The sequence below is a fragment of the Thalassophryne amazonica genome, chromosome 21, assembly GCF_902500255.1.
Source record: "Thalassophryne amazonica chromosome 21, fThaAma1.1, whole genome shotgun sequence".
NCBI lineage: Eukaryota > Metazoa > Chordata > Actinopteri > Batrachoidiformes > Batrachoididae > Thalassophryne > Thalassophryne amazonica.
Window position 1 is genome coordinate 27212991 of NC_047123.1, and position 21990 is coordinate 27234980.

At 44.5% G+C, this 21990-nt stretch overlaps 1 protein-coding gene across 5 annotated transcripts; it reads left to right on the plus strand.

Moving 5' to 3' along the window:
• The first annotated feature begins 1302 nt into the window (after positions 1-1302).
• Positions 1303-21767, plus strand: slc2a12 (solute carrier family 2 member 12). Of its 5 annotated transcripts, none has more exons than XM_034162323.1 (7): positions 1335-1418; positions 1970-2238; positions 9054-9188; positions 13083-14366; positions 17220-17342; positions 18992-19124; positions 21183-21767. In XM_034162323.1, exons 3-7 carry the CDS (start codon positions 9077-9079, stop codon positions 21295-21297), a joined length of 1767 nt encoding a protein of 588 aa, XP_034018214.1. In that variant the 5' UTR covers positions 1335-1418; positions 1970-2238; positions 9054-9076; the 3' UTR covers positions 21298-21767. The 5 variants fall into 5 exon arrangements, with proteins under 5 accessions (XP_034018213.1, XP_034018217.1, XP_034018214.1 ...); XM_034162325.1 differs by lacking the exon at positions 1970-2238 and adding an exon at positions 8342-8464 and having other exon boundaries at positions 1352-1418; XM_034162322.1 differs by lacking the exon at positions 1970-2238 and having other exon boundaries at positions 1303-1418.
• Positions 21768-21990: the final 223 nt, after the last annotated feature.

Here is a 21990-nt window from a genome sequence, read left to right on the forward strand (position 1 = left end):
GCTAAGCAGTAAGCTTCGACTGCAGCCAAAATAAGCCACACCCGGAAGAAGAAAAAGTTGAGAGAGTTCCTCGAGTGGCCACTTGAGGCTGACTCCAAAAATTAGCACAGTCCCATAGAAGCCCATATTAAAATGCCCAACTTTAGAACAGAAACAAATGTTTACAGCCTGGTACGAAAAAAAAAATATTTTGGTCTCAATAGCTTCCTCCTGCATAACAACTGTACAGGGTGGGGAGGGGTTCTAACTCCTTAGGTCAAGACATTTCAAGTCATAAAGTTATACAGAATTACACTCCATATCAAACTGTTATGTGAACCACTGCCCAGTCTCCCAAAATACGATTTAATAAACAATTGGATAAAGGTTATCCTGTTAGCTTAGCTTGTTCAGACTTGAAGATGGGTGCGTTTCTGGGTTTCATTCATCCCACAGGAAATGCAGGATCTCGCCCATGCTCCATTTCTTTATCAAAATATGAGTTAGCCGTCATTTTGGCAGAGTACGCATTGCCAACATGGCGACAGCCAGAGCAGCAATTTTTGACCTTCAAAAACGACTCTACAAGAAAATCTACGGGTTATGTCAGGGAGGGTTTGTCCAGTACATATTTGACTGGATGACATATCTTTATGGCCACAGCCACAGTAGGGTTTAAACACCATATCACTTGTACTTAAGACCAAGGTTCTAGCACGTTAGTCAAAGAGAAATTCCCCGCTAGCCAAGCCAGCATGAACATGTTTTTCCTTGTTACCATCAGTGGCTGCAATCTATGGTCAGCAGTTTGGAATGAAGTCTTACAACCTTTCAGTGACGGGTTTACTGATTTTTACTGGTATTATTTTGATTAGTTTGCAGGTGCAACACTCAAATATGACCACAGAAAGATATGATAATCACTCATAAAAAATAAAAAATTAAAAAAAATTAAAAAAAATTGCTTTATGCCATCATGTTAAATAATTCACTGAAGGAGATTGTTTTGCCATTTTGGCAGTAATATATTACCATACCTAATAATATAATATAGGAGCTGTGTGGAACAGAACAGAACTGCAATCACACGAATGCAACCCACACTGTCCAAGTTCTCTTCGACACACACACACACACACACACACACACACACACACACACACACACACACACACACACACACACACACACACACACACACACACACACACACACACACACACACACACACACATGCTGACCAATAGCATTAAACGTCAAACAGCTGACGGTCGTGCAGGGCGTTTCCTATTGGTGTTCTGGGGAGACGGAGGCGGGGCTAAAGCGGGGTCTTTACCAAAACAAGCCGCGTGAGAGGCGACACGAGTGGAGAGAGAAGTTAAGAAGAAAAGTATAATGGAGTCACGAAGTCCAAACAGAGACACGGAGTGACAGCTCAGGTAGGAAAGGTGGCAAAGGTGACATTTCACAACTCAGTGTACAAATTCTGCACTTGTTAGCTGAAAGAAGGGCGGAAAAAAACTGCTGTCTGTGCGACTGCAGAAAAAGTTGTTACCGGTTTAAAAAAAGATTTTTTTTTGGCAGATTGCTTGATTTTTAAAATTATCTTCTTTTTTTTTTAGAAAACTTTAGATGACTATATGGGTAAGAATATTATACACTGTTATGCATAAATTATAACTTGGTTTATATATATATATATATATATATATATATATATAAATTGGATATAGTTCAAATTTAAAATTGTATGTGTATAAATGTGTCACTGTTAACTGTTTTAATGCAAATAAAAAAAATAGCAGAAATCTTCAGACACATTATTTAGTCATTTACAATCAATAGTAGTTGTTTTTTTTAGCCCACAGGAGTTGATCTTGAAGTTTCTTAAAGGAAAAAGTATCCAGATATTTTAGGTAATATTTATTAGCTTTTCATTGTTTTTAAATGTTCTTTGGACATTAAACCATCTATCCATTTTCTGAACCAGCTTATTCCAATTTAGGGTCACTGGGAGAGTTGGAGCCCTTTTCCAGTGGTCATCGGGTGAGGCGCGGGGTACACCCTGGACAGGATGCCAGTCTGTCACAGGACCACCATATAGACAAACATGTACCCAACCTGCATGTCTTTGGACGTGGGAGGAAGCTGGAGCACCCAGATGGAACCCGGGGAGAACATGCCAACTCCACACAGAAAGGACCAAGTCAAAAGCAAACCCAGGACCTACTCGCTGTGAGACAACAGTGCTAATCCACGGTGATGCCTTAAGGGAGGTTTGGCATTGATATCTCTGCAAAACACTAACTTGCCAGATGTGGCTCTTTATGTTGGGAAAGTGTAAGTACACGGACCCACAACAGGGGGCGCAAATGAACGGACAATGGAATAGGTCAAATAACAACACTTTACTGTTGCGAACGTGCACAACAAACACAACAGATTACACAATAGATCAGAGGTCAAATTACAAGGTGTCGTGTGGGCAGGCTCGAAGATAGGAGACGCCTGTCCAAAGCAGAACCGGAACCACACGATTTCCTCCGCCACCAGACCCCGGGAATACTGGAGCCGCCAAGTCCCGAACTCCCAGGTGGCCACTGCCTCCGCGTGTCGGACCTGGTACTGCTGGCGAGGAACAAAAACACAATTAAACGTGGGTGCGTCTGCACCCAGCAATCTGCACGGCAGGGAAGCTACCTCCACCTCTCGTTGGAGAAAAAGTCTGTTATCACTCACAAAAATCACAAAAAAGGGCTTTCTATCAAGCAGTCAGGCTGAGGATATTACCTTTCAGGTAGAACGATATCTCGGCAAAGAGGTGGAGATGACGTCTTGCTGATATACCGATGCAGATCAGATGAGTGGTGACAGCTGTCACAGGTGATGAGTGTCAGCTGTCACCCCGGCTGCTCCTGTGAGGCGGCAGCGCCCTCTTGTGCCTGGAGCCCGCACTCCAGGCAGGGTGCCCTCTGGTGGTGGTGGGCCAGCAGTACCTCCTCTTCAGCGGCCCACACAACAGGATCCCCCCCTCAACGGGCGCCTCCTGGCGCCCGACCAGGCTTGTCCGGGTGGCGGCGGTAGAAATCGGCCAGGAGGGCCGGGTCCAGAATGAAGCTCCTCTTCACCCAGGAGCATTCTTCAGGTCCGTACCCCTCCCAGTCCACCAAATACTGGAAGCCCCAGCCCATCCTACGGACATCCAAAAGCCGGCGCACAGTCCAAGCCGGCTCGCCATCGATGATCCGGGCAGGAGGCGGTGCCGGACCCGGAGTACAGAGGGGTGAGGTGTGATGTGGTTTGATTCGGGACACGTGAAATACAGGATGGATCCGCAGTGAGGCCGGCAGCTGAAGCCTCACTGCGGCTGGACTGATGACCTTCTGGATTTTGAAGGGACCGATGTAACGGTCCTGTAACTTGGGGGAGTCCACTTTGAGGGGGATGTCCTTTGTCGACAACCACACCTCCTGCCCTGGCCGATACGCAGGGGCCGGGGTCCGCCGACGGTCTGCATGGGCCTTTGACCTCATCCGGGCCCTCAGCAAGGCAGAACGGGCGGCACGCCACACCCGACGGCACTTCCGTAGGTGGGCCTGGACCGAGGGCACACCGACCTCTCCCTCAACCACTGGAAACAAAGGCGGTTGGTACCCCAGACATACCTCGAAAGGGGAGAGGCCGGTGGCTGACGACACCTGGCTGTTATGGGCATACTCAATCCAGGCCAGATGGGTACTCCAGGCCGCCGGGTGCGCGGCTGTCACGCAACGCAGGGCCTGCTCCATCTCCTGATTGGCCCGTTCTGCTTGCCCGTTGGTCTGGGGATGGTACCCGGATGAGAGACTCACTGTGGCCCCCAGTTGCCGGCAGAAGCTCCTCCAGACGTGCGAGGAGAACTGGGGACCGCGATCTGAAACAATGTCTGTTGGGATCCCATGCAGCCGGACGACGTGGTGAACCAGGAGGTCCGCTGTCTCCTGGGCCGTCGGGAGCTTCGGGAGGGCCACGAAGTGGGCCGCCTTGGAGAATCGGTCCACTATCGTGAAGATGGTGGTGTTGCCCTGGGACGGCGGGAGACCCGTGACAAAATCCAGGCCGATGTGGGACCAGGGGCGATGGGGCACGGGCAGCGGCTGGAGCAGACCCGAAGCCCTACGATGGTCAGCCTTGCCCCTGGCGCAGGTGGTGCAGGCCTGGATATAATCCCGGACGTCGGCCTCTAGGGACGCCCACCAGAAGCGCTGCCGGACAACTGCCACGGTTCTTCGCACCCCTGGATGACAGGAGAGCTTAGAGCCGTGACAGAAGTCCAGGACTGCAGCCCTAGCTTCTGGTGGGACGTAAAGTCTGTTCTTCGGCCCAGTTCCGGGGTCCGGGCTTCGTGCCAGGGCCTCCCGGACGGTTCTCTCTACGTCCCAGGTGAGGGTGGCCACGATAGTGGACTCCGGGATGATGGGTTCCGGTGGATCCGACAACTCCGTTTTGACTTCATGTTCATGTACCCGGGACAAGGCATCCGATCTCTGGTTCTTGGTCCCGGGACGGTAGGTGATCCGGAAGTCAAAACGGCCGAAGAACAGTGACCAGCGGGCTTGCCTGGGATTCAGCCGCTTGGCGGTCCTGATATACTCCAGGTTCCGGTGGTCAGTGAAAACCGTGAATGGCACGGACGTTCCCTCCAACAGATGTCTCCACTCTTCAAGAACCTCTTTCACCGCAAGGAGCTCTCGATTGCCGACGTCATAGTTCCGTTCGGCCGGGGTCAACCTGCGGGAAAAATAGGCACACGGGTGAAGGACCTTATCGGTCTTCCCGCTCTGGGAAAGCACAGCTCCTATCCCTGAGTCCGAGGCGTCCACTTCAACCACTAACTGTCGACTAGGATCGGGCTGCACCAGAACGGGTGCAGACGAGAAGCGCCGTTTCAACTCCTTGAACGCGGCATCGCAATGATCCGACCAGGTGAAGGGAACTTTTGGTGAGGTCAGGGCTGTCAGGGGGCTAACTACCTGACTGTAGCCCTTAATGAACCTCCTGTAGAAATTAGCAAAGCCGAGGAACTGTTGCAGCTTCCTATGGCTAGTGGGTTGGGGCCAGTCTCTCACCGCCGCAACCTTGGCCGGATCAGGAGCGACGGAGTTGGGGGAGATGATAAACCCCAGGAAGGACAAAGAGGTGCGGTGGAACTCACACTTCTCGCCCTTCACAAACAGCCGGTTCTCCAACAACCGCTGCAGGACCTGACGTACATGCCGGACATGAGTCTCAGGATCCGGAGAAAAGATGAGTATATCGTCTAGATATACGAAGACGAATCGGTGCAGGAAATCCCGCAAGACATCATTAACTAATGCTTGGAACGTCGCGGGGGCGTTTGTGAGGCCGAACGGCATGACCAGGTACTCAAAGTGACCTAATGGGGTGTTGAATGCCGTCTTCCATTCGTCTCCCTTCCGGATCCGAACCAGGTGATACGCATTTCTAAGATCCAGTTTAGTAAAGATTTTGGCTCCATGCAGGGGGGTGAACACGGAATCTAATAATGGCAACGGGTATCGGTTGCGAACCGTAATCTCATTCAGCCCCCTGTAATCAATACATGGACGAAGTCCGCCATCTTTCTTGCCCACAAAAAAGAAACCTGCCCCCATCGGGGAGGTGGAGTTCCGGATCAGCCCGGCAGCTAATGAGTCCCGGATGTAGGTCTCCATTGATTCGCGCTCAGGTCGTGAGAGGTTGTACAGCCTGCTGGACGGGAACTCAGCGCCTGGAACCAAATCAATGGCACAATCGTACGGACGGTGCGGGGGAAGGGTGAGTGCCAGATCCTTGCTGAAGACGTCAGCAAGATCGTGGTACTCAACTGGCACTGCCGTCAGATTGGGCGGGACTTTGACCTCCTCCTTAGCCTGGGAACCGGGAGGAACCGAGGATCCTAAACACACCCGATGGCAGGTTTCGCTCCACTGAACCACCACCCCAGACGGCCAATCGATCCGGGGATTGTGTTTTAACATCCATGGGATGCCCAAAATCACGCGGGAGGTGGCAGGAGTTACAAAAAACTCAATCTCCTCCCGGTGGTTTCCAGACACCACCAGAGTTACTGGTGGTGTCTTGTGTGTGAGTAAAGGGAGGAGGGTGCCATCTAGTGCCCGCACCTGCAATGGCGTAGGAAGCGCCACCAGAGGGAGCCCTACCTCCTTTGCCCATCTGCTGTCTAGCAGATTCCCTTCTGACCCCGTGTCCACCAGTGCTTGGGCTTGAAGGGTTAAATCCCCGCTCAGGATTGTGACTGGGAGTCGTGTGGCAATTTGTGTGTGTCTCACTTGAATGTCTTGACCCCCCCTTAGCCCAGTCTCTAAGGGCGAGTGTTGACGTTTTGGCCGTTTGGGGCAGTCTCTCTGTGTGTGCTCTGTTGAGCTGCAGAGAAAACACTCTCCACGGATCAGCCTTCCCATTTTGGCCCTGTGCGTCTCCCTAACAACGTCAACAGGGGGAGCTGTTACCCCACAAAGCGCTGCGGCTGTGGAGCGTGGGGAGGGCGGCCCCTTTTCGAACCCGGAAGGGAGAGGGGCGGCGCGTATCCGGTCACGTCCTTCGCCTCGCTCCCGATGGCGTTCCTCTAACCGATTGTCTAATCGTATAACGAGATCAATAAGCCCGTCTAAATCCCGCGGTTCGTCCTTAGCCACCAGGAGCTCCTTTAGGACCAACGACAGTCCGTTTACGAAGGCGGCGCGGAGGGCAGTGTTATTCCAGCCGGACCTCGCAGCCGCGATGCGGAAGTCGACTGCATAAGCAGCTGCGCTCCGGCGCCCCTGTCTCATTGACAGCAGCACGGCTGAAGCGGTCTCTCCTCTATTTGGGTGATCGAACACTGTTCTGAACTCCCTCACAAACCCATCATATGTCAGAAGGAGCCGTGAATTTTGCTCCCAAAGCGCTGTAGCCCAAGCGCGTGCCTTGCCGCGAAGCAGATTAATTACATAAGCTATCTTGCTAGAATCAGTCGCGTACATGACAGGACGTTGTGCGAAGACGAGCGAACACTGCATAAGGAAGTCCGCGCACGTCTCCACACAGCCTCCGTACGGCTCTGGAGGGCTTATGTATGCTTCCGGGGAAGGTGGGAGGGGTCGTTGAACGACCAGTGGAACGTCACTGTTACGCACAGGATCGACAGGAGGGAGAGCCGCAGCAGCGCCCTGAGGGCGCGCCTCCACCTGCGCGGCGAGAGCCTCCACCCTGCGGTTAAGGAGGACGTTCTGCTCGGTCATTAAATCCAACCGAGCCGTGAAAACGGTGAGGATCCGCTGCAACTCACCGATCATTCCTCCTGCGGGCGCCTGTGCACCCTGTTCTTCCATTGGCCGTTCAACAGCCGGTTGACGCCCCTCGGGATCCATGACGTTGGCCGAGATATCCTGTTGGGAAAGTGTAAGTACACGGACCCACAACAGGGGGCGCAAATGAACGGACAATGGAATAGGTCAAATAACAACACTTTACTGTTGCGAACGTGCACAACAAACACAACAGATTACACAATAGATCAGAGGTCAAATTACAAGGTGTCGTGTGGGCAGGCTCGAAGATAGGAGACGCCTGTCCAAAGCAGAACCGGAACCACACGATTTCCTCCGCCACCAGACCCCGGGAATACTGGAGCCGCCAAGTCCCGAACTCCCAGGTGGCCACTGCCTCCGCGTGTCGGACCTGGTACTGCTGGCGAGGAACAAAAACACAATTAAACGTGGGTGCGTCTGCACCCAGCAATCTGCACGGCAGGGAAGCTACCTCCACCTCTCGTTGGAGAAAAAGTCTGTTATCACTCACAAAAATCACAAAAAAGGGCTTTCTATCAAGCAGTCAGGCTGAGGATATTACCTTTCAGGTAGAACGATATCTCGGCAAAGAGGTGGAGATGACGTCTTGCTGATATACCGATGCAGATCAGATGAGTGGTGACAGCTGTCACAGGTGATGAGTGTCAGCTGTCACCCCGGCTGCTCCTGTGAGGCGGCAGCGCCCTCTGGTGCCTGGAGCCCGCACTCCAGGCAGGGTGCCCTCTGGTGGTGGTGGGCCAGCAGTACCTCCTCTTCAGCGGCCCACACAACACTTTATCTGGATTCTCACCAATTTGCATTCGTGATCATCCGTTTTGGGGAAACACATGCTCCCCAGTTTTCATCAAGATGCTTAACTAGTAGGTTACATCATCAAAAATAAATAGGTCAACCCCCTGTTATCGTCCAGTATTTATATTGTGGTTAAAAAAAATTCTGTGGAAATCAGTCCAGTAAACTCTTTTATTAGGTTGACTTTTGAGCTGCTTACGTACCATTTTTGTCCACAGTGTAACTTCTTTCGGCTCTACGTTGCAACAACAGCAGTGTCTTCTTACCAGTGCAGCTACAGGAACTCATCTCGTCAGAACACCGGCCTGACTGTTGCAAACACACAACAGACAGGGACTAACGTATGATTTTAGGATTTACACGTGTTTTGACCATTAAACTTTACTCACTTTACCAGCAGAAAAAAATGCTAGCGGCCTGAAATTTAGCGGAACTAAATTTAGCAGAAGCTAATTGATCCGCTGATGGTTTTCAGCGTTATTTGAAAAGCTAATCCGCAAATGAAAAAGTTAGCTTTGCTAGTTAGCTGTTAGCAGAACTGTACCCACCACTGTACTGATGTTAGCGAGCAAAATATGCATGATCCAAATATATCTGCTGATATATACAGTACATAAGTAAATTCCCCATAAGGGCAAGAAACGCAACTGTATGTTGCGTTTTGGCTGTCAGTACATGCTCGCCATAAGTTAACTTCTCAAATGACTTAACAGTCGAGACCTTTTGGGACAGTGTAAATGCTTATACGCAGTACTGTTCGGTGAGGAAATCAATATTACTCATCAGCAAGTCTGAACAGATTTAAAATGTGAATTGGGACATCGATATGTGATCTATGATTGTTTTTTGGTCTTTGTTGTTAAAACAGGTAGGCTTTGTTGTCTAGGTGTGCATTTAACACAATGGTTTATTTTTCTGTATTTGTGTTAGCTGACAGTTGATTGTGGTTGACGATGGACCCCAACAACGAGACCAAAAGGATGACCCCTGACCTCCCAGGCAACCATTCCCACAATGAAACGCCAACAAATAGTTCCCTGAAACTAGTCCCACCCAAAGGCACAGGTAAGCTCAGCCATCAGTATTGAAAGAAAAAATAATCTGATGCAAGATGTTGGTTCAAGTGTTAGGTGTCACTGTTTTGTTTTGAGCTTGCGTATTATTTCATATGAGCTTCAGGGAGGGTTTAGTTCAATACTCAAGTCAATTACACAATAACGCCTGCTTCCACTGTCAAGATTCAAGTCGTATTGAAAATATTATTTGTAAAATCACTTGGGAAAATTGGAATCTGTGTGCTACACCAAGAACTAGTACCTTTGCAGAGTAAAACCCAATGCTTTCACAAATTTGGTTGACGAACTGATGAAAACACCTTGTTCCACATTTGGCGAATCAGATTTGCGCAAACGTGACTTTTGGAAAAGGATCCTGTTGAACTAATTCCAGGAATAAGGCGATAATTTGCCTTCAATTAAAGTGGCTTTTGCTGGGCAAGTCCAACATTAGCTGTTTGTTAAATTATTTCACGATGAAGCCAGAGGTTGTTTGCCTGTTGTTACTATGTTGCTAACCTCAGTGGCGTAACACCGAAAAGGTGACATGGACTCAACTAGATTACCTATCGGGGGGACTGCCTGAGGATCAGCAGAGAGCATGAAGAAAGAAAATAATATAATAAAAAAAAAAAACTAGAAATTTCACAGCTGGGATCAACTGGATTCAACCAAGTTGCAGTTGTTGCTGAAAACAAAGCTTCTATCTGCGGTTTGTTACAGAAAGCGTTAGCCTGGACTCAAACTACTACCACTTCATAATAATGTCACCTTTTTAACGGTTGCCAAAGCACTCCTGCATGAAGGCATGCAAATGTGTTACTCTACAATTTTGAGAACAACTTTTTTTTCCTCTTGCTAAAAAAATATTCAGTGGACTTGCATAATAGAGTTAAAGACAGCGCCAACTCTGAGTTTAACTCTGGTTTTGTGTGCTGTTTTGAAAAGCAAAACTTCAATAAAAGTCTGGACTTGTTTTGGCGGTTTATCTGGAAAAAAAATTTCCTGTGTTGAGGTAGGGAGGGGCATGACATTATATTGGAACTAACATTGTCAGCAGGACTAATGTAAGGCAACATGTCACAAGCAGCTCAAATAGTAAAATTCAGCTGTTTGTGCGTTAACATTATTACCAGAATAAAGTTCAGTTCAATTCAGTTTATTTATACAGAAGCAAATCCATATACAAATAGTCCCAGGGCGTTGCACGGTAGCAAGGTTTAAACCTTTGCCACCCAAAATCCGGACACAAGGGCGAGTAACCCTTCTCAGTCAGTGAGTTCGTCAATTTTGTGGAACAAACAAGTGTGAATCAGGTGTCCCCTATTTAAGGATGAAGCCAGCACCTGTTGAACATGCTTTTCTCTTTGAAAGCCTGAGGGACGTTCAAGACATTGTTCAGAAGAAGAGCGTAGTTTGATTAAAAAGTTGATTGGAGAGGGGAAAACTTATACGCAGCTGCAAAAAATTATAGGCTGTTTATCTACAATGATCTCCAATGCTTTAAAATGGACAAAAAAAAACAGAGATGCGTGGAAGAAAATGGAAAACAACCATCAAAATGGATAGAAGAATAACCAGAATGGCAAAGGCTCACCCATTGATCAGCTCCAGGATGATCAAAGACAGTCTGGTGTAAGTGCTGTGACAGTTAGAAGACACCTGTGTGAAGCTAATTTATTTCCAAGAATCCCCCACAAAGTCCCTCTGTTAAATAAAAGATATGTGCAGAGGAGGTTACAATTTGCCAAAGAACACATCATCTGGCCTAAAGAGAAATGGAGGAATATTTTGTGGACTGATGAGAGTAAAATTGTTCTTTTTGGGTCCAAGGGCCACAGACAGTTTGTGAGACGACCCCCAAACTCTGAATTCAAGCCACAATTCACAGTGAAGACAGTGAAGCATGGTGGTGCAAGCATCATGATATGGGCATGTTTCTCCTACTATGGTGTTGGGCCTATATATCGCATACCAGGTATCATGGATCAGTTTGGATATGTCAAAATACTTGAAGATGTCATGTTGCCTTATGCTGAAGAGGACAGGCCCTTGAAATGGGTGTTTCAACAAGACAATGACCCCAAGCACACTAGTAAACAAGCAAAATCTTGGTTCCAAACCAACAAAATTAATGTTTTGGAGTGGCCTGCCCAATCCCCAGACCTAAATCCAATTGAAAATTTGTGGGGTGACATCTAAAAAGCTGTTTCTGAAGCAAAACCAAGAAATGTGAAAGAATTGTGGAATGTTGTTAAAGAATCTTGGAGTGGAATAACAGCTGAAAGGTGCCAAAAGTTGGTTGACTCCATGCCTCGCAGATGTGAAGAAATCATGAAAAACTGTGGTTATACAACTAAATACTAGTTTAGTGATTCACAGGATTGCTAAAAAAGCAGTTTGAACATAATAGTTTTGAGTTTGTAGCGTCAACAGCAGATGCTATTATTGTGAACACCCCCTTTTCTACTGTTTTTTACTAATAGCCCAATTTCATAGCCTTAAGAGTGTGCATATCATGAATGCTTGGTCTTGTTGGATTTGTGAGAATCTACTGAATCTACTGGTACCTTGTTTCCCATGTAACAGTAAGAAATATACTCAAAACCTGGATTGTTTTTAGTCACATAGCATTACTATTCTGAACACTACTGTACTTGTCATCCAGTGGTTCAGCGCAGAAATAGCAAACATCGTTGCGTTTACTGTGCCCGTATTTGCCCTATTGAGATGTGTGCAAGATGTCAGTAACGTTGAGAAATGCATTGCGATGCTCTGATAAAGCTGCAGTTTAACTGCTGCACACGGACAACAGCATTAATATCGCAAGGTAAAACTCTTTTTATATTGTGCCTAAAACTCTGGTGAATATATAACCTAGGTTTTTAGACATTATTGTGTTTGTTTTATGTAAACATGCGAGAAGCTCAGGTTGTTTCTCTTATTTTCAGTGGTAATAGATGAGCCGCGATCGCTTCCTGTTCATGTCTTTCTGGGAGAAAGTGAAGTATTCTCTTTAACGCCCTGCTTATTGTCCTTTACAACACTGTTTCTGCTGTTTGTTCCAGAGTTATATATATATATATATATATATATATATATATATATATAAAAGATGTCTGAAATGTCTGAAAGACACAATATTTGTTTTAGCAAGTTTTCAGGGTCTCACGCATGCAGTCTCTTGTAAATATTATGAAAGGCATAAAAAATTACATTTTAGTAGTACAGTGTTCATTTGCAATAGTTGTTGTGGTTCCTCTATGTTGTTTTGACTGCAGCGACTCTCTGAAGCACAAGGGATTATGGGATATCTCAATAGGCCGAATAGTTGTACGTTTGTAGTTGTTGAAGAGGATGATGTTTGTGGTCGGGGTGGTGGAGGACATGCAGGTAGTTGGTGTTCATGGGATCTGATTAAATGACAACCACAAACAGCTAACTACTAGCTTATAACATACAGCAATAAAAAGTACTCACCTTCAGCAGGAACATGGCGGCAGTCCAATCTGCTGTCACAGATTAGTTTTTTTTTTTGTCTCTCTTGTGTAATATGTATGTGATTACATTCTGTTGACTGTGCATGCCAAGCTCATCGGGCGCATGCCTTTTTACCTGGTTTCAGTGATAGGTTATCTAGCTGACCAACACACATGCACGCATTGAGTGCTTTGCTACAGCACTTCTGTGAACGTCTGACTTAGTCAGCACTATTGAGCTGACCTAATAGACCAGGGAATTCTGAACAAGGAAAAACTGAGATCCTGCTGCTTCCACCTGATCTTTGCCCCTTTTTCAGCGATAGTGGAGACGGTAATTGTTCTTGGCTGTTATATACTGTTGGTCTGGACCTGCAGTTGCCTTGGCATTTACTTTGACGTCACCCATTTCTCTCTCTCACTAGGCTCCAGCTGGCTGGTGGTTGTAGCGGCTATAGTGGCGTCACTGAGTGGCCTCATGTTGGGCTATGAAATGGGCCTGATCTCTGGAGTGCTGCTGCAACTACGGGGCCTCCTCTCGCTCTCCTGCAGGGAACAAGAACTGCTGGTCAGCTCACAGCTGCTCGGTGCCCTCTTCATCTGCTTGACCGGAGGCCCGATTCTGGATCGCTATGGCCGCCGCTGCACTTTGTTCCTGAGTGCTGCCCTCGTGATCGGGGGGACTATCGTGCTCACTGCCATCACCTCACTTGTTGCACTAGCAATAGGCCGTGTCATCGTTGGCATGGGAACAGCACTGTCGGGGACAGGAGCGTGCTTGTACATAGCAGAGATCTCACCGAGGGAGCGGAGGGGTTTGCTGGTGACGCTGTACGAACTCATGGTGGTTGTTGGTGTCCTGCTGGGGTTCAGCTGTAGTTACGCCTTTGCCGCTGTGCCTCACGGCTGGGTGTACACATTTGGACTTGTGATTCCTCCTGCACTGTTGCAGATAGGTGCACTCATATTCCTCCCACCCAGTCCACGCTTCCTGGTTGCACAAGGTAAAGTGGAGAAGGCCAGGAAAATTCTGGACAGACTAAGGGGAGGAATTATAGAAGACGTGGAAGTGGAACTCAAAAACATTCAGGCAGGACTTAAAGAGGAATCGGAGCACAGTTTCTGGGAGCTGTTTAGTACCAAAGCTAACCTGAGTGAACGGTTGCTAACAGGCGTGGCCTTGGCCTTCCTTGTGCAGGCTACTGGGCAGCCCAACATCCTATCCTATGCTTCCCCACTTCTTCGCAGTGTTGGACTCAACAGTGATGCAGCAGCAACCTTGGCCTCCACAGGGTTCGGAGTGGTCAAGGTAGTGGGAACCATCCCGGCTGTGTTGCTGGTCGACCGTGTGGGACCAAAGACCTTCCTGTGCGTGGGTGCTGTCGCAATGGCACTGTCCCTAACAGCACTTGGAGCAGTGACTTTGCAAAGTCACACTCACCTCACCAGCCTGTGTAAGAGCCAGTATAGACTGAACAATACCCACATGGCTTGGGAATCAAACAGGACAATGAAAGAATTGAACAACAGTCACATTTTCTCAACTCAGTTTCCAACCAAGTGGACCAGCGAGGATGTACAACTTGTGACCAAAGATAATGACACAGAGGCTACTGGGAGGACAGCCACAGAGGCCTCTTTGCTCAAGTGGGCGTCATTGATCAGCTTGCTGGTGTACGTGCTAGCCTTCTCGTTTAGTCTCGGGCCCAGTAAGAAAGCACTCAATCAGCTCATTCATTCACTTAAAACACAAAATAACCCACACTGGTGACAAATGTGCAGGCCATGCAATTTCTAATTAATTGTACAAGTTTTATTAAGTCAGATACACTTCTGATGCCAACGCAGCATATAAAACTAAGCCCTACACAGGTGTTAAGGCTCATCAGGCAAGTGACTATCCCTGGATACCATAGCACAAATTGGATGCATGTTTATGACTCCCTCTGGATAGGATGCCAGTCCATTGCAGGTTGCTTCCCCAGGCCAAGGTTGATTCCCCCTTAACAGCTGGGTGGACAGGGACAATGCAGATTAAGTGTCTTGTCCAAGGACACAGATCAGTAGTCTCACTCAGACCTAGAATCAAACCCAAACTCTATATACTGGTAGTCCAACTCCTGACACAAAATATAATTGCAGTAACCAGAGTGGAGACAATGCATTTCTGGCTCTACCTTCACATTTCATCATCTATTCCATGTCACATCCAAACATCTCACTAAGTTATATAATAAAGGAGTAGGAAGGGGTAGAGCGCCCAAATTTTTATTGTTTCTGCTACAGACCATATTCAACATACATTCTTTAAATTCATTTATTTTTGTAGCAATTTCTTTTTAGTAATCCTAATTGCAAACCAACTACAGAGGACCATATTTACAGTTGACTGCTTTAACTGACTTGAGGTTGGTCAGATGAGCCTTCCTAGTTTTAATGGCTACTAATTGTAGGACACAGTAAGACACCTAAGTGTTGCGACATGGCGACTGCCAATCCGAGTGAAGGCGGCGTGATGTGCGTTCGCCGGCTGTTGAAACAAAATAATACAAGATGACAGATGTATTTCTGTACAAATCTAATATGTTTGGCATTTTCTCTTATATTTTGTTAAACCCGGCAAGAAATATTAAATCTAAACCCCGTTTGGTTTTTTAAAACCAGTATTGTAATACCTCTGCAGTAGAGCTGGGTATCGATTGAAATTTCACGAGTCTGTGTGAGTCCAATTTTGATTCGATCTGATCTGATATTGATTTTGGTTAGTGTTATTAAAACCGTTTTTGAGCTTTTACCTAATTGTCTAGTTATGCAACATAATACTAGTATTATATTGACATTTGATAGCAAATTAATGAAGTATTGGCAGTTAATGATGGCTCTAAGACTGATGGAATGGACCAATTCCCCTCCCAGAATGATAGAGTAGTATTTTTATTTTACAAGCATACTGAAGGGTAGAATTGCTGAACAGATCCAGGGCGGGCAAACTTGGTTCATTGGCCCTGACACAGGTACATTTCTAGGCCTTTCCATGTTTTGGTCTGATGCCTTGTTTCTTTTGGCTTTAAAGTAAGGCTGTAACAAAGAACAAACAAACAAACTATGGCGTTACTTCACAAAATTGGGCCCTCAAAATGCAGGAAATAGTTTTTCAGAGAGTTATGAATTTAAAAATGTTTAGTGGGCAAACGGTCCCAGTCTCCCCTACAGACACTCATGTCTGCAGCGCACCACGCTGCAGCAAAACGTCTCCCACAGCTGCACAGACAGACTTTTCATTCAGTCTTTTCCCACAGCCACACAGCGAGTGCTGGTGGAAAAGACTGACTGAAAAGTCAGTCCACACAAGAGAACCTTCATGCACGGTCTCACAGAAAAGACACATTATGAGGAACAAAATAAAAAAAAAAAAACTAACAAACACTACTGTGTGAATTAAACAGCGAATGGTTATCTTATCTTGCCTGTAGCAGACAAGAGTCCCGGTCATCATGATTGACTTGACAGCGGTTGATGAATAAATTGTGGATGTGTTACTTCTTAATCAGAACCAGCCGGTCCACAATCAATGTAGAGAAATGATCATTTTCACACCCTCAGAAAGAACGCAACGGCCCAACTGCAACGTCATTTCTTCAGAGACACTGTTCCAGCGCTGGCAAGAAGTGCATAGATATGTATTTTTTAAAACAATCGATCTTTGGATGTGTGAATCGATCTGTGGGAATTAAAAGGAGAATCGATCTTTTCAGCACTACTCTGAAGTGATTTCGAAACATTGTACCGAGATGTTCGCAAACTACTCGTATCGGTACTGGAGTGTCAACGTGGCGCACATTTTACGAAAACAATCTGTCAAGCAGTCAAACGTGGAGTTCATAATGGGTGTTGTGTTTATCTGTCCTTCATAACTTATTATTAAACACTGCACACGGTAACTAAGTAAACAAGGTGAACAAGACATCAGGCAACAATGGCAACTATTTGTTGCGCTCGTTTATAGCTAATCTGACGCTACATGAAGCGTTTTGTCCAAGGATGCAAACAGGTAGCATGACTGGAAATTAAACCCAGGTCTACATATCGGTAGCCCAGCTCCTTATCGAACTGAGCTACGTGCTCTATTAGATTACAGTACTGTGCAAAATTGTTTGGCAACCTATGGGTTAAATGTTCACATTTAGTTATGCAAACATTTTGACGCAGCTATCGTTATATAACTTGTAAGACCAGTTGGTCTGCAGTTGGGATTTCCATTCAACGTGAACACCAAATAGTTTCTGCTGCAGTTTGTGCAGAAAATCTGTTGCACTCCATATCGCCTGACAAGCACATTTTATCCAAATCTGATGGCCGAGGTTTCTAACACTTTTTAGTGTGAAGTACAAAGTGCAAAACTGTTCATGTGATAAAGACTAGGATTAGGTAACACACGGATCAAAACATTTCAGCGCCTCTGATAAAGCAGTGTGATACCCTTCGTATTTTAGCTGTAGTCATAGAAATAGTCAAGTGATGACTTTTTTTTTGTATTTTTGTGTGTTTTGTGTCTCTTATAGTGATGTACGTGGTTCTCAGTGAGATTTTTCCAATGAGCGTCAGAGGCCGGGCGTTTTCTGTAGTGTCAGCCGTCAACTGGGCCACAAATCTGCTTATTTCAGTGACTTTCCTGACGATTACAGGTGTGTACCTGTCAAAGGTTATCGTTATCGGTTTGAAGCTGGATGGAAAATTTGAATAAGAAAAGCATTTCTGTATCAAAACTAATGTTTGCCGTTTAATTTAGTTGGTCACTTTCGTGAGTTTGCAATAAATTTTGGAAAACGTCCAATTTAAATCAGAATAGAAAGGCTGCTATTGTTTAAAACACTTCATGTAGTATACACAAAGCTTGTAAGGATTTATTGAAGTTCAATTCATTTAGTTTATATCGTGCCAAATCACAACAAAGCTGTCTCAAGGTGCTTCACACAAGTAAAGTCTAAACTTACCAACCCCTAGAGCATCCCTCTGATGATATTGAGGAAGAAACCTCAAGCAGACCAGACTCAAAGGGGTGACCCACTGATTCGGCCATTAATTTAATTAAATCTGCCAAAAAGGTTTACAATAATATTTAACCGCCATAGTTTTGTTTCCATGTGACCAACTCTAAAAATCTGAGGTTTGGTCGATGTATAAGATGATCAGCTGGTATAAGCTTATACAAATAGACCAGCGTTACTAATAATATGAAGATACGCCACTTTCCCCTCCATAGATATACACAGTGATTGTCACAAAATGGAATGTGCATTTGCCTGAGCCACCTATCGAGAGAACACAATGGGGTGGGGGGTGTGTGTTACACAAATGCAAAATTGAGCTAATCAACCCCAAAAACGTGGCTTCTTTTCAAAGCCAGAACACAGGCAGTGCTGTCCCAAATGAATACAATCTGTGATTAGGAAGACTACACTACACTAGCACCATTTTTTTTTTTTTTGAAGTTGGAGCTTGTCCAGGAATGCATTAATTGACTGCATTTCTAAACAGTGATTTGGATCTTTCAGTCATCTTTATGCAAATATACTCATATGAGCTGTGGGAACAGGGAAGCACAGTAAGAAAAACACACAAGCTGCAGTCTGGTAAATATACCTTTTAACAATTAAGCAATTTTTTTAAAGTTTTTTTTGCCACCGTACAAAATCACAAGGGAGTTGAAACACAATTGAACACAACTGTATGTATAAATATGCAAGTTTGTTCAATTTGTTTTGGACTCTTAAAATTCAGGGACTAAGAATAAAAATAGCTGTAATTCCCAAGTGGTTAACGCCACATTTTTGTTAAACTGTTTGAATTCTAAACAATGTACATGCTAATACATGTACAGACCCTGCACTTATTGGAGATGTTCAGTCACTTGTATTTTATCATGTTTTTACACCAGAGGGGGCAAACTAGAGGAGTTGGTGCCGAAATTCCGGTTTTACTTTCCTGTTCCGTTGTATATTTTGCCCCATATTTTTCTATGTTTTGCTTCAAGTTATCTTGTTACTTGACACTAACATCAAGGCAGGTGGCAGTCAGTGGAGTCAGATGCTATAACACAGCTCACTCATTCACTCACCCATTTTTTTAATGGCATTCCCAGTGTAGATAAACATTAAAAGTCGATATTTCAGTTACATCGGGAATTCAACTCCATTATAGTAGTGTGCAGATGCACCATTCAAAAATTCTGTCCCTGTCCATACAGCTGCTGGTGTAGCAGATAAAAATTGGATTGCCGTAATGTGCAGGAAAAAAAACGATATAGTGAATTTCTTCATTGTTAATTTTCTAGAAAAGATTGGTGTTCCCAGTGTGATGTTCCTATATGCTGCCATGAGCTTCATTCTGTTGGTGTTTGTGATACTCTGCATTCCTGAGACCAAAGGATGTACGTTGGAGGAGATATCAAAAGAACTGGCCAAGAAGTGAGTGAAAATTGTTCCTTCCAACTTTTTGCATTAACTTTCATAGACAGCTTGGCTATGTTTAAGCTTTCATCTGCGTATCTAATGATACATTTTCATCATCTCCTGGAAGAAAAAAATCTCAAAAGTGCATATTTAAATATATTACAACTAAATAATATAAATAATTATAACTAAATATAATTATAACTAAATAATATAAATAACATATTTCACCCTTTCATTTGAACGGTCAATGATAATTTTGAAATTACAGAATATGACGTGGACGTAGGACCTGGAATGATTTTCCTTTTAATTGTAAACCAAATTATGCATTAACTCATAATTAAACTACATGAAATTCATGAAGACTGAAAAGACTGTTAAGGCATTTCAAAAACCACAGCTAAAGCTTGTAGAATATTTAAAATCATTGTAAAATATCAATAACATACCTTATAGTAAAAAAGCCCCTTATTCTTGCGTAAATTCCTGTAAATCCATTCAAACCCACATCTTTTTTCCAGTGAAAGAAAGTCTACATTAATTAATAAAACACCACCTAATCTCGTCTGAAATCCTGTTTGAACAGTGCAATGTTTATTTTCCAGAGATCAAAAAAACATTTACCGTGTTTCTTGAGGGCACAAGATGCAGTGAGCTTTTACCGTTTCTTTTAACTGTGTTCATGACAACGAACTTTAAATTCAACCCAGCGCCAATTCCACAGATTCTTGTTCTTAACTTTCTAAAACCGTGTTTCTCGCCATCTTCCCTCTCTCCGACGTCGCTCTGTGACAGACATGCCGCAAAATTACTCTTTTAAAGACTTGTTGGCTCTTAAAGTATGGGCTTGGAGCAACCACACAGCATCGCCGTAGCAACTAACCAGTCCCGCTTTACGACAACTGTCCCAACAACCACGCTTTGAGAGAGGGATTGTTCTCTGCGGACTTCCTCGGATCCGAGGACACAGCTTTGTATTGGTTAAAGAGATGAGTTTTCGCGGACTTATAAAACTTGCACAATGTCGTTAAAAAATAAAAAAAGAACGCTTTGCAATAGGCTTTTTAAAAATTCAGTGACAATCACGTTTACAGAGTACAACACTGGTGTGTCAGAGTTAACCACTAGTAGATTTATCCTCATTATATACCCTTTTAACTTGACAAGTTACAAGATGATAGCATTTATCGTTTTTGAGTTATCATGTCACCAAAATGTAAGGGATGGACTCCCTCTTTCACTATTTTGCAGGGCACATGGCAAGGATTTTCCAAAGCCAAGGAATATGTAAGATTAATGGCAGTGTTATATTGTAGTTGTGAATCTATAGACCTCACCCAGTTTTGCTTCCTCCATTTCACCCACAGGGGTCCAAGGGTGTTTTCTCAGTTTGAGTTTACTTTCAGTAATTCTCCTTTTAAAGTACTTTCTGTTCATATAATGCCTATGTGTTGCATGTCAAAATGTTGGGAACAATCTCAGCTTCCTGAATATGTGACAGATATTTGTTGAGACCACTGTGGAGAAATAATTTGGTTCTGAAGCTAAAAATATGAAATGTGTTTATAGAAATGTCTTTAAATCTTTATTGAAAATGCACCAAAATGCATGTGGATAAAGTGTTTGGTGATAGAAATGAATCTTTGGGTCATAAAAGTAGTGCAGTGTATAAAAAACATTTTAAAACAATGTATATATTTTTTAAAAATAAAACGGTCTTCTCCAGCCTTTAGGATTGGCTGTGAGTCAAAGATCATCAAGAGGAGAGATGGAAACAAGAGCTAAAAAATTGTAGTTTCCAGAAGTGGTCTCTGTAGCATTTCATCACTGAGTTATTAATACAAATCTGATGACACGTAGACTTGGACTCGCAGCCACGTCCATTAACCCCAAAGGCTAAGGCAAGGAAGAATATTCCGTGTTTGACAAAAAGTTGGACTGAAATTTGAAAATTTGCATTCAAATAACTGAAAATGCTTTTTAAAAGTTAAACAATGCTTCAGGTTCTTGTAAAGCCCAATCTCACGTGTACATCTTTGTACTTTTCATCCCTGTGTACACCTTAACCAGGAAGCACTTTGAGTTGAAGTTATGGAAACGGGTTCAACCTCAGGAGAGCCTGATGAGCCACGAGCCCACAGAAAACGCTAGAAAAACCCTGACAGGCCGCTGCACTAAACCCTGAGCGGAGAAGAATTCTTCATGTCAAATGCAACAGCATCAGGAAGGTGTTTTTCGAACACGGGGCACCACTCACCTCTCAACCTGCACCTCTACAGTTTGAGCAGACTGCTGTAATAACGTCTCTCGCGCGACTTCCTTTGTGCTAAACATGAAGGAATAAAACGGCAGGGATGATGGAGACACCGAAAAGAAGAAAAAAAAATTGGTGGTGGAAGCTGGTGAAGAATAACAGTGGGTAATATAGTATGGTATTTAGAATTATTACACAAATGTAAGATTTTGTAGTAATACAATGCACTTTGTCATACAAGCTTCATGAAACAAGGAAAAATGAATGAAAAAATATTTTTCATACAGCAGTTTGTCAATCAGAGATTCAAATGGACCAAACACATCCAGTATGTGCAAAATATTTGGAACAAGACTTCTGATGATAAAATGGTTAAAGTAAGAACAGGCATAATTGTCATTTAAAAAGCTGTAAATTAGTAACTGTTAGTTATTTCGTTTTGGGACTTTATGATTGAACTGCTGCAGTTTTCGTATTTTAAGACAAATAAAAGTGATTTTTTTGGGGGGGGGGGGGGTTAACCACATTGACAGTACTACTATGACTTGCTATGTGGGATTTTATATCATGATCAGTTCTTATTCTATTATCAGTTCTTTTTTTTTGTTGTTGTCTTTACTGATC